The sequence below is a fragment of the Pagrus major genome, chromosome 21, assembly GCF_040436345.1.
Source record: "Pagrus major chromosome 21, Pma_NU_1.0".
Lineage (NCBI taxonomy): Eukaryota > Metazoa > Chordata > Actinopteri > Spariformes > Sparidae > Pagrus > Pagrus major.
The window spans coordinates 10,255,998-10,269,442 of NC_133235.1; the positions used below are offsets into that span (position 1 = coordinate 10,255,998).

At 40.2% G+C, this 13,445-nt stretch overlaps 1 protein-coding gene across 2 annotated transcripts; it reads right to left on the bottom strand.

Moving 5' to 3' along the window:
• Positions 1-2,044: 2,044 nt before the first annotated feature.
• On the bottom strand, positions 2,045-9,252 carry LOC141017188 (complement factor H-like). Of its 2 annotated transcripts, XM_073491835.1 has the most exons (11): positions 9,139-9,252; positions 8,864-9,055; positions 7,752-7,931; positions 7,403-7,594; positions 5,706-5,828; positions 4,834-4,905; positions 4,602-4,658; positions 4,097-4,258; positions 3,848-4,003; positions 2,516-2,532; positions 2,045-2,368 (listed from the first exon to the last, which is right to left on the bottom strand). In XM_073491835.1, exons 1-11 carry the CDS (start codon positions 9,194-9,196, stop codon positions 2,354-2,356), a joined length of 1,224 nt encoding a protein of 407 aa, XP_073347936.1. In that variant the 5' UTR covers positions 9,197-9,252; the 3' UTR covers positions 2,045-2,353. The 2 variants fall into 2 exon arrangements, with proteins under 2 accessions (XP_073347936.1, XP_073347935.1); XM_073491834.1 differs by lacking the exon at positions 2,516-2,532.
• Between the last annotated feature and the right edge of the window lie 4,193 nt (positions 9,253-13,445).

The following is a 13,445-nucleotide window of genomic DNA, read 5'->3' on the forward strand; positions in this document are numbered from 1 at the left end:
TTTGTGGAGTAAACACTCAGTCATCGTGCTGTGGATGTGGAGCCTAAAGACAGACGAGCACACAGGCGACATGCACAAGAACATATCTACAGACAAACAGAAACACACATTCTCAGTTAAAGCCTTTTTCCTCTAAGTGTACAGAGAGCCCTCCACGTTACACGAGCATCTTTATTAGAATTCATTTAGATTACAAATTATTTTTGTTCAGATTCAGATGATGAAAAAAAAGCAGTTCCAGATTGAGATGTGTTTTGTTTAAATGAGGTTCCTAACAAACAAAGATTGTGTTCAGTTTTGTGGTCAGCATGGCTTCCTGACCTCAGGTGACACTTTGTGTTTATTCCACATGACTTTATGTGTTGTAAAGACCTGAGACAATGATTCATTTGTCTGGAGAGAAGAACCACCAATGGATCATTTGCTATCCAAAAAAATCTATTTGCTTATCGAGAGTCTAAATTTCAAAATGATTTCCCGGACTGGTGTGATCAGAGGTCAGTCGTACCCGCCCATATTCAGTTATTTATCCAGCCTGGTCCCCCTCTGGATTGGCATCATATCTTGAACACATATTTGAGCCTTTGATTGCTTCTGAGCACACTACACACCTTCAGTACACCAAGATCTACACGGATACTCTACCGTTATGTCAGAATTAGACTCCATTACCATCCACTTACAAGAGCAGATATTCTAATTTAGAAACTTGTAAATCAAAGTTGTCAAACAGGTTGAAGTAACAAGCATGTTTGAATCTGATCATCTCTGAAATGACAGCTGGCCACATCTTAAGAGCGAAGCTGCTCAGAGCAAATACTTAGCTCTGGTGAAGTCATTGAAGGTAAATGACATGTTAGATACACTAAACCTGCACATTGACCCAATTCTCCTGTACAGCATGAGTGAGCTACCTCCTGCTCCTGGTGTGTGAATCTGAATCCTGTGAATATCCTGACAAGTTCATTCTTATAGATAATTCTCCTGTTATCTTCACAAAACATATATAATCTTGAGAAAATGAAAACTCAGTCTTGTTCTCATCAGTCTCCCTCATCTTATGAGAGGTCTATACCTGCTGCTTCATAGATGATGGATTTCAGTCCTCACAGATTGTTAATGAGGAGGAAGGACCTGATGTCATTTTAATAACTCTTCACAATTCAGTATGTTCACATGTTTGAAGTGGATCTTAAGCAATGGAATAAAATATGTTGCAAAAGAGGAATTGTGTCTCCCTTTGGTTCAAGTCCAGTAGTCACCACATTTTCTGTGTTCACAATGATCCACAGTTGGCACGTTTGCACTACAGTACATGCTTGCAGCACGGCTGCAGTGATGGCCATGTTGATCGGTCAGTCAGCCCACCGCTCTGATCCAGACTGAAACTATGTGTTGGATGTGCCCTGATTTCATTTGTCCTATAATTCAGTTTATAACTATTAAAAACTCCTGCAAACATCATGACATCCTCATTGCCTTAGTCTGTGCTAATGAGCCCATGTTAGCATGCTGACACTCTAAGCTAATGGGAGGACGGTAAACACTGTACTTGCTTATTGTCAGCATTTTATCATTGTCATTGTGAGAATGATAGCATCCTGATGTTAGCATGTAGCTCAAAGTACTGCTGTCAGAGCGTCAGGATGACTGCAGACTACTTTTCTTGTTAATCCATCTTGATTGGTCGTGATTAAATTGAATCAGTGCCGTCGTGACTCTGTCAGTGAACCTTCATAAACTGTGGTCCAACATAAAGGTTGGTTCTACAGCCTCAGGCCGACCTGTAGCACATCCACGTGTCTGCACACTTTGTGTTGATGCTGCTTTTACCTTTTACTGATTGATACATTCATGTTGAGTGGAAGGACTGTGAAATCATGTTTAACAATCCATAGCTGTGTTTTCCTTTTGATTGAAAGGATTAAACTGACTCAGTACAGCTGTGATCCTGTTAATGAACCATCATGAATCGTACTGCCATCATAATCAGTGGAAGGACTGCTCCAAACAGTTTGTAGACAAAATAACACAAAGGTCTCTGTTAAGATTTCTGACAAACATTTTATTCAGACTCTCTCGTCAGTAGTGGACCAAATCAACTGTATTCATGTATTAAAAGTATTCAGAGTCATTTCATTCTAATCATAAACATTCAAGCTGACGGTCAAAGAACAATCAGTCTCAACACTGTGTGTTTGTATTTTCCAGCAATTTCTTTCAAAAGAAACAACAATAACAATAAAATCCAAAACAAATGTGACAAATGTTGGTTGGTGTAGTTGTTTTCTGATGGAGGTCTTTCAGAACTTTGTCTTTGTTGTCGGTCCAGCAGTAACTCCTCTGCTGCACTTTACGGGCAACGTCCCTGGTTACAACACAGACAATAAGTAACAATGTTGACAGTTAATAAATTAATATGAAACTGAAAAAATAAAGTGTTGACCAACATTTAATGCACAAAAAAATTTAACAGTGTATTTCTTAAGAAGGTAAATGAAAGAATAACACTTACATAGTATGAATTACAACCTGAAAAAAATCCAATAAAAGCAGTGAATATTTCAGTGGGTAGATTAAAGGTTCAATATACAACATTCACTGACACTAGATGTCGCACTAGAGCATCTCAGACTAAAATGAATGTGTGTGTCGGCCACACCTCCCCCTGACCACAAATAGCTGGTATATACAGGTAGCTCTCCTCAAATGGAGTATTTCCACCAGCACTTTTGGTCGAGCTGAGTCAAACCGAGCCGCGCCCATTAGCTTTTCCATCACCAGTTTTACTGTGGCGAGTTGAGCCGAGCAGCGCCTGTGATGGACCTGCTCTGGAGTAGGGCCGAACTGCACCCGTCCCGACTCCAAGCGGGCTGCGGTGATGTCTCGCAACTGAGCCTTCCTGTAACAAGCACCCATCTCCCCCTCAAACTAGTGTGTGTTGCAAATCGATACTCAACTCATGTCTGTATAAGAAACCTGAGAGAAAGACGTTTTTAGAGTCTGTGTGTTCAGCTCTCAGTACTTGTTGCCTCTAACTGGATCTCTTTAGTTTCTCTCTTACTGTTTTTCCTACGAGCAGTAATCAGACTTCGGCCTCTATCTGGACGCAGCTGCTGTTGGATGTGGAGTAATGGACAATATGTTGCTGAGGTATGTGGAGGCAGCTATGGATTGAGCAGCCTCCAAAACCATTGGATCGATCAGACAGATGGAGGAAAAGTTTGTGACGATCAGACGAGAGAGAAAAAAGAGACTACAATGTGATAAAGATCAGTCTGTTTGAGTTCATCCAAACAGGAGACAAAGAGGACAGACACACCTGTATAGGTCTTTGTTGCTGAAGCTAAGTTACAGTGATCAGATGTGTTAGTGAGTATTTACATGACCAGAATGGAGTATGTGGGATTGACTCAAAGTAAACTACAGTGCCCATGTTCATCCTAATGAAGGAACCTGTCAGTCAGGGCAGCACTGACTCACTGATGTGTTTTTAATAGGTTTTGGACGACAGTGGAGCTCTATGACACAGAGGAATAAGACATATCAGGCTTCAGCTACACGGGAGAATACTTATTCGTCGGATCAACACATGGTGACTTTTGTTCTTTTAATGGGATTTATTGACAATATAAGTTAAGAATGATGACAGTCTTATCCTTTGAATAGAAATCAGTTCTCACTGTGTACGGATTTATCTTTGTGTTGTGTTAAACCTTCATTATTCTTTTTAAACAGTGATTTAGATCTTAAAGAGTTTATATTCATGTATGTTTGCTGACTATAACAATACTCAAACTGAAAGCAACATGTCAAATTAAAATATAAAGAGTTTACTTATACTTACACTGGGTATGAGTTATCACTCCATTAATACACCAAACATCACTGATGTAATAATCCCAAACACATGAAAAACGCCGCCCCTCTCCTTCTCTTAATCGTTGAAGTCTAGATAGTTTTAAATCACGATATCGAGCAGGATTCAGGACACAGGATTCCTCTGCACAAAGTAAACATAAACATTTGTAGAAATATTTAGTTACTAACTCTGACAGACTTTTGGAAAAAAATAGTGGTATTGATTTGTTTATACCTTCGCAGACAGGTAGTTGTGACCAAGTGCCATCACTGTAACACACCACGGTGTCTGAACCAACTAGTGTGTGATAGTCAGCACATCCGTATTTCAAATAGTTTCTTTCAGCTTCCACAACAGCACCATTTGCAATAGTTGGGTATGGTCCACAGTGGAAGACTGAAATAAAAAAGGAGGTTATTCACAGCACTGTGGTCCTCGACACCACATGATGTCACCAGCTGCTTCTCTTCACCTGCCAGTAACACAGAAAATACTCACTATCCCTGACACATCCCACCCTCTGTCATGAAGGCACGCCAACCAACCAGTAGCAGTTACTAGTGTAGTGTAATCCCTCACTGGCTTCCCACCAACAGGCACTGCCACAACTGAACTGGCAGTACTGAAGTGATACAGATGCCATTTGAATTACCACTTGGTACAAATTTAGCTTCAATTCAGCAATAAAACAAGTCTGACACATGTGATGTGAAAGGAGCAATGCATCTGAAGGATTTACTTTCTATGAATGAAGGTCTGCTGTCTCTCCCGTTCGAGTCAGAGGTGGTAGAAGATCCTGTGAGACACAGAGCAGATGAAGGTATAAGTACAGAGAACATAAGACACATAGTAACTAAACTACTTTACTTCTACTACAGTAACTATGTATAGTTTATTTCTTTCTGAACATTTTTTTGCTAACGATTCTTCTTCTTATTCTACAGTGAAGCGTTATCTTTTCACTAGCCTACCTCCACCTGCAGGCTGTAGACTGCTGCCAGATGTACCTCCTCCATGTCCAGTACTTGGTGTGGTTCCTGTGCCTGATAGGATGAGAGCGAACTCAAGACTCAGTCAAACTAGACTTACACATGCATCAGGCCTGCTATTAGGAACCATGGACAGGGGGACAGCATTTTCCAAATTAGGCCCCTCATCCACGCCCACTCTAGCACCACTACTCTCTACTGACGTTAGCAAACTAACCAGCCAGCTCCGGCCCGTCCTAGTCCAAAGCTCCTGTGCTGGTGGTGTAAACACCATCACTCCCCGGGCCACTGAGCTCCCAGTCCAAACCGCTGGCTACACGGCTAACTGAGCCGTGGTGTTATGCTGCCCCCTGTTTGTTCTGAGTGTGAATTTGACAGGTGTATAAAAATTCTTGCATATTGCCCCTTTAATTATAACAAAGCACACAGAAAGTAGACTGTGACAAGTACAGGTATGTTCCTAAAGTAAACTGATTCAATTAAATCAAACAGAAAATAACTCAAATAATAATAATATCTGAATTAATGTGAATCAATGAATGAATAACAATGACTTTTGCTGTCTTCGTTTCATAAATGTCACATCTCATATTCTGTCTTCCTTTCTTCTATCCTGTCACATTTCCCTTCTTCCAACCTTGTGTACTCTCTTTGTTCAAGGCCTTTTGTGGTGACAGTGTCTGACCCACCTTGACTCAGCTGCCTGACATCGGCTCTTCAATGACTAGTTAACGTTTGCGACGCATTCCTATGTAGTTGTGTCAATCTGTGTGTATCGTCCTCGTCAGCAAGTAAATACTTGACAAATGTAGTACATATACTACAGACATAATAGACTGGAGAGATAGACGCACAGTCATCCACACCCAAACCTCCACCTGCAGGTTGTGTCCCACTGCCAGGAGATGGAGTGTGCTCCCCACCTGTTGCTCCCTCTGTGGATCCACCCTGTCCAGTACCTGGTGCGGCTGCACTGCCTAAGTGGTAACAAAATAAGGTTTCATTTAACTCACCAGATATTTCTAAAGAAAATAAAATAAAATAAAAAATAATTGGGAGGTAGAAATGCTTCAGTAGAAGGATCCTTAATGTTTTCATTTTTCATAAGCGCAGCAGGCAGAGTTGCACTCGCCAGTCAATGAAGGGAACTTGTGATCCGAGGACCATTTAGCATGTAACAGAACAAAACAATAGGTGTGTTTGCTTTTGGCCTGTTACACCATTAAGTTTTAGTTTTGGCCCTCTAAAGGAAAAAGTTTGGGCTCCCCTGCTTCACAGAGATATTTAAAGGTGCAATATGTAAGACAATTATCTACTACAATTATCAACAGAATGTGAAGAAATAACAGTGTTGACGTCGTGTCACAGATGTCTGTACTATGTTGTAAAGCATTTCTACTGAAGTTAGCATGCTAACCAGCTAACCCCGGGCCTGAAAACCTCTTTCTCCCAGCGGTCCAAAGGTCCAATGCTAGCAATGTAAACGCACAGACTGTCCAGCTAGCTGCACTGCTAACTGAGCTAACAAGCTAACAGTCATAAACAGAATACAGTTAGCAACAGTTAGCTACTCTGGTGATGTGCTGCTCCTAGGTACTTGTACTTTACTGGAGTATTCACATTGTCTGCTACTTTATACTTCAATTCTTCTACAATTTGAAGGCAAAAATCGTACTTTTTACTCCACTACATGTATTTAAAAACTTTAGTTACTAGTTACTAGTAGTCAGAGCCAAAGTAGCGCACTTTTAAATCAATGTATTTTTATCTGCAATCGCATTAACAATGAAAAAAAATATTTCGACAGCCAGAAAAATTCTGAATATCGGATAATATGTTGAACCAGACAACTCGGACGAATTGGATTAATTTGTATGTATTGTTTTACTTTTACTTTTTGATACTTAAGTGAATTTATTGCCAGAAAATAACTTTTTGATACACTGAATATGAGTACTTTTACTCGAGTACTATTTGTGTGGGGGAAGTAATATTTTAACACTATATCTTGACTTTTACTCAAGTATGATCTTTGGGTTCTTTGTACAACACTGACTACAGGGAACAAGTACTTTATACTTTATTTACAAGCTCTACAGTACTGATGCCATCAGTCTCTCTCAGCACAACTGTGGCAGATTTACCACCCAAATGTCATAGTACTGTAATGTTTGATACAGCGGGTGTTCGATCTCACACAGAAGTTAACAGAAGCAGGGTTCCCACTTACATAGCTCTGTCACAAGCAACAAAGCCTGTGAAAGGGTCTGAAATAGGCACTTGATGGCTAAATTATACCATCTATGGATATGATGCTAAACCACTGAGGCTAAACTACAGCACATGTCCCAGGAGTCTGCATCCCAGCCGGCTGAGCCATTTCTAGTTCAAGTTACAAAGTTTGACAGGCCCGTCATACTCAGTTACAGTTTCTTTATCCATTGTTGGACAATCGCTGCTCAGCGAGGATTAGCAACTGGTCATTTTTCTGTTTTACATTCAATAAATAAGTATTTTTATCACTGCATATCTCAGCACATTGTCCACTTACTGCACGTTGGGCCTTTCGTCCAGGCTCCAGCTATGCATACGATGGTTTTGTCGTTGCCTGCTCCCTCTGCAGTATATCCATCTTCACATTCATACTGCAGCTCTGTATCTGCAGCAAACAGCTCCTGGTATCTGTGATCAACAATGACGGCATGTGGGACTTGAGGGGGCTCACCACATGCATCGACACTTCCTGTAAAAATCAGCACATTTGTCATCAATAGGTTGGTGCTCAGATGGCTGCTTGGTTGGCTCGGTTAGTGTAGCTGGTGAGAATTCAAACCTATGAGTGACGTTGTAGTCACTGATAGTTTTACAGCCTATTGGTGCAGAACATCTGACAGACTTACTCTCACAGACTGGCACAGAGGACCATGATCCATTTGTACATAAAGCCGTGGCATCCCTGTTTTTGAGTTCGTATGCTTCGTCACATGTTATCCTAATTTTCAGTCCGTCTTCATACCAACCAGTGGGGCTTTCTGTGTACTTTGCATTGGGTATCTCTGGTGGAATACAGGCTTCTTCCACTGAGGGGGACAAAATAAACAATCACACAAAGACATTTATGACCACTGACAGCTAATGTTAGCAGGTTTAGCCCCAGTGACTGAGCATTCTGGGAAGTCCTGTCCTAAGCTAACGGCTAACCAGCCGAATGTGGGCAAAGCTGCCAATGACTAGCTGGCCTCTTAGAACATATGTAAATATGACAATACTCGAGTTACTGGGAGGCCCATTTCATGAAAGACATTACTTAAGGAGCACTATGTAGTTTTGGGATAGAAATTTTAATCAGAAGAGAAAGGTCTTCATTGACTGTTTTTTTTTTTTAAGCAAAATGAATAAACTCTCTTTGTTTTCATGACTGAATAAACAAACTGACCTAAAAGGACAACATAATTTCATACTGTTTTATTTTGTTTATACGTGGCGGACCCTGCCACCTTTCTAGCTTCAAACAGTGTTCTGTGACCTCATTTGCCCCTGAGAACAGCTTGTTTACTCAGTTGTAGAAAAAAAGAAAAATTCTGAGTTTGTATTATTACCTCATTAATTTGTTAAATATTAAAATCTGAGTTTGAATTTCTTCTCCAAAACTACATAGTGTCCCTTTAATATGTTACGTATGTATGTTGAAAGTGGAATCTTAGACTCTGGGGTTACTTGGATGCTTGTTACAGACAGATGATTAAGTTCTCAGATGTAAACATAGATACTGTTAGTTTCAATAAGAAATGTAACAACATTACCTTGTTTTTTCAACTCTACATCATCATCATACACTGACGGATAGATGACATTATACTTTTGTAGTATTGAAACTTAAAGGTTAAAGGTTTTTAAGTGGTATTAACCCATAAAACATGAAAGGTAACACACATTTTAAACTGGGAAAACACTTCTGTAGGACTTCAGCATTCAAAAATCCAGTGGAAATATTATACTGCAGATCTCTTACCTATGCATTGTGGTTTAGGAGACCATGTGCCATTTTGACATTTGCTTGTTGACCACCAACCCTCCACTGCGGGTTTATATCCGTTTTCACAGGCATAAGTGAGGTTGGTTTCATGAGCATACCGGTCTTGCTCAGGGACAAAATAACCTTGAGGCAGGTTGGGAGCACCACAAAGCCCTGCTGCACTTTGTGCTGAAACAGTGATAAGAGAGCAGTGTACTGCAATGTTTCCCTAAAACACTGAAATGATAGGTGATAGAATGTAATGTTCTTACCATGTAGCACTCCTGGAAACCAAAGCAGAAGAAGAAATCCGAGATACGTCACGCACATCTTGTCAGGAATTAAATTGATAGCAGAGCGAAGAGCCCAGTTCAGATCAGAACCAGTAAATGATTGATGAGGGCATTTCCCCAAAAAGTGAAGAAATACAGAGTAATCTATAACTGTGACTGACATCACGTTGTTGCTCGGAAGCCAACCCACTGATTAAATGCAGCAAGTGTATGTATTACACACACACGTCGTCATAATGATTTAGTGTCTTTGTAATTATGATATTATCTCCATATTGTGGTATTATTTTACAAGCCATATAAAATATGTAGCTTAGTACCAGGTCAGCATCATGACAGTTGCTCTTCTGATAGAAGACCATCCTGTACATTTGGTGCCTTAAAGGATTCACCCAAAAATCTAAATTAGTCATTCCCTCCTTACCTTACAGTCGTGGGAAGTTTCACAGTCTGGATCAATTTGGAATATTGGTGCTTTCTGAGACTTGGATTATGCTGGACAAGCTGTACGGAGCCATTTTATGTTTTCTTTCAGTTGTTTTTTTTCACATTATAAAACAAGTAATTTCCCCTATGACTGACTTTTCATTTTTGGATGAACTTATCCATTAAGGCTTTACTTTAATCTTCAATTTTTTTAAGTGTTATGTATGTAGCATGCCAGGAAAGAGTGTTTTTCTTTTTAACAAGTTTGTTGACAGAACAAACAAACATCAATGATTTATTTGTTTGGAGTCCAGATTTCAAAATCATTTCCCGGACTGCTGTGATCAGAGGTCATCATTATGAAATACCAAACACAGTCAGGCCAGAGGTCAGACTGCAGTGACGGACAGGGAATGTTGTTAAAAAACAAAACAAAAAAAATATGTATATTTAATTTTTAAACAAAAACAGACCAGGAGCCATCCTCCATATTATGTATTAAAATGACCTAGATTAATATCATTGATTCTGACGTGACCGTGCAGGTTGTTTTTGAGATTGCGTGTCAGTCTTGGATTGCCATCTGCTGGATGCTCATGTGCTCTGCATCACTTCACCCAGCCGTTGCTGTCAGAGCAACATACTGTATGTTAATGACCGACATGGACATGCGGTGTGAATCTTTCCCAACATTTTATTTGATCAGTTTAACAACTTCTTTCAAGAAGTCACATCATAAAGCAGCTTCATCATCAGAGAACAGAAAATATAATAGATTTTGTCTTAACCGTTGTTGGGTATGCCAAATGCTTCGGGTGTACTGCTGCCTCTTTACTGTCCAATAGACCTACACTTCCTCCTGCACAGTCACATAAAATATATTGCAGTTCAATATTTGGATTTTTTGTGATTATTGTCCTTTTTTTTTAACACTAGACCATGGGAAATAGCTGAATCATACACTTTTGGAGACTTTATCTTGAGTCATATTTTTAAAAAGGTTAGTCAGTCCTTCAGCAGCATCATTGCTATAGAGAGCCGAAGTCATGCCCATTCCAGTTTCCCTCGGGGGGAATTTCAGGAAAATGATGTATAGAAGTGAACTGAGAGAGTCAAAACCATTTTTTGATGCCATATTCAGATATGATGTTTGTCAATTTAAAAGATAATTTTTAAACTTAAGAAAACTTGACGTCGTCTCGTTGAATGTTCACCTGTGACATAAACATTGTAGAGCAATGGCCTCCCTCATTGTGAGACGCTGATCCACAAATGCATTTTGCATTTAAGTCATGTGGGAAACAGATTTAAATATTTAAAATAAAACAGGATAAACAGACATTTTTATCAGAAATATTCAAAGGTGAAATATGTAAGAATTTAAACTTATAATTAGAATAATGAGCATTTCACCAGAGTTAGCGCTAAATGCTGCCCACAGTAGCTGCTACTAGCTAGTTAGCTCAGGTAGCAATGGAGCTAGTGGTCCGGACTGTGAGCTCCGAGCACTGGGGTAGTGTCGGAGTCTACACCGCTAGCACGGGAGCTTTGGACCAGGAAAGGACAGGCCAGGGCTAGCTGGTTAGCATCTAACTTCAGTAGAAACCTCTTCAACATGATACTAAACAAAAATTCTTACTAATGGCACCTTTAAATATGTATTCATTTTCCTCCAGAAACATCCGGTGGGCTGATTTGAACCTTATGGCGGTCCCAGTTGTAGGGCTGCCCTGTTGTAGAGGTTGTGTTCCTGCCTCGTGCTAATTGACTGCTTCTTTTCGTTGACAGTAATAGTGATACATTGACTTGAATTAATTTGCATTCTGGGAAATGTTGCATCCTTGCTGATTAATAAAGAGAAAGACTTATCTTTGGTGCTTGGTATGTTTAGCATGGATGTTTTGAAGGGTTTTCACTAAAAAATCCTTTTAGATGGAAAGCTCACACACACACACACACACACACACACACACACACACACACACACACACACACACACACACACACACACACACACACACCTTCCTTTTGATAACCCCTTTTCTTTGGGCAAAGTTTCTCTCATGCCGGCGTAAAAAGAAAAGTAAAAGTTCTTCCCCTCCTCGCGCACATCTGTGGCTGCTGATATCATACCCTTTCACAATACCAAACCACACCACAGCATTTCAAAACAAGAGGAAACGAAAGCACACAATTTCACACTCTGATCTGCTTGTTTGTGACACTTTAAGTAACCGCTACAAAAACAACTCCAGCAGGGTTGCTTAGGGGCCACATACATACAGCATAGTACAGTGGAGCCTTGTAGTGAAGCAATTTAGACATGTTTCACAGCTGTTTTTGGAATTAAGCACAACGTTTCACGAAAAAATATGTGAGAATTGACCACCTGTCAAATTCATACTCTGAACAAATAGAGGGCAATATATCACTAGACTTACCCCTAACTGTGGCTGCCGTTAGCTAGTTAGCTCAGTTAGCCATCCAGCTAGCAGTTTGGACTCAGAGCGTAGGGACCAGGGGCCTGTTTCAGGAAGCAAGTTTAACAAACTCTGAGTCAAAACCTGAACTCTAGGTTGACCAACTCTGAGCTGTCAAACTCAGAGTTTTCGGTTTCAGAACAGGTGTTAACAATTAGTTCAATCAACTCTGAGTCAAGGTTACCCTGAGTGAAGCTCGTGCATTTATATTCTATATGTGCACAGGTGCAACCCAACAGGCACAAAACGGACTGCAATGGGCAGCAACTAAAGATGAAATATAAAAATATAGTCCAAACAGGTAAGGTATAATTTAATTACAAGCACTTGTGGTGTTGTTATAGCCTGCCCTCATTAAACAGCATTCAGTGGCTACATTCAACATGTGATAGCGATATTTAAGTAATTAGGGAAATCCCCTAAACAAAGAAAAAGCCAAATCTTCAGCCATCCCATCATTGCCAGTATTTAATATTGTCTATATGAAAGCCACACCTAAATGCCTGTTGTACATGCATGTCTCCAAATTTGTGTTTTCTGGATATGTTCAAATTTGACCTCCAGTATAGCCAACAGAAAAAAGGCTGAGGCCCGCAAAACAGGTGGCGGTCCACCACTACCACTAATATAGGCTGAAGAGATGCCCTCAGTCAGAACAGTGGGCGACCTATTGCTGAGGGCATCTCTGGGGGGAGCTCATCAGAGCCAGCCACGCCCCAGGACACAGGGGCCTACATAAGAGGTAAGTTATTCAAATGAATGGCATATTTACATTCATCCTTTTTCTACTGTTAGCTCAGTAATGGCCATCCATTCATCATAGACACAACTTGGCACACTGATTTTTCTTGTAGCAGTAAGCTACAGTTCTGTTATTGGCTGCTGTTGCTCTCAGATATCAATCTATTTCAAGGTGACTCAGAGTCTGAAAAATTGTGATGGGACCTGCACACTATTGTAAAAAAAAAGAAAAAGAAATGTACATTAGGTGGGGCACTTTTCTGGGTAATCATCAACTGACTAATCTTCTTCTACCAGTTACCGATGGTGTAATCTGTCTCGTGGAGCCTTCTGCTATAAGAGACCTCCATGATGTTGTAAGTACTCTTAATATTCCACAGAGTTGTCATGATGGGTAGAATATAACACAATCATTTCTTTTTATTACAGGAGGATGATGAAGACACCCTATCTGCCGCCACAGAGGGGGAAGTTGCAGAAAGGCCTGTTGTGGTTCACACCTCTTTAAAATAACTTTGGTTTCAGTTAATGATAGTGTTGTTCCACAATGCAACTTGCAGCTTCTTTCTCTCTAACAGAGCAATGCTCCATCAACCTCCACAGCACAGGTTTCCTCAGTAAGATGTTGTTCAGCATTGA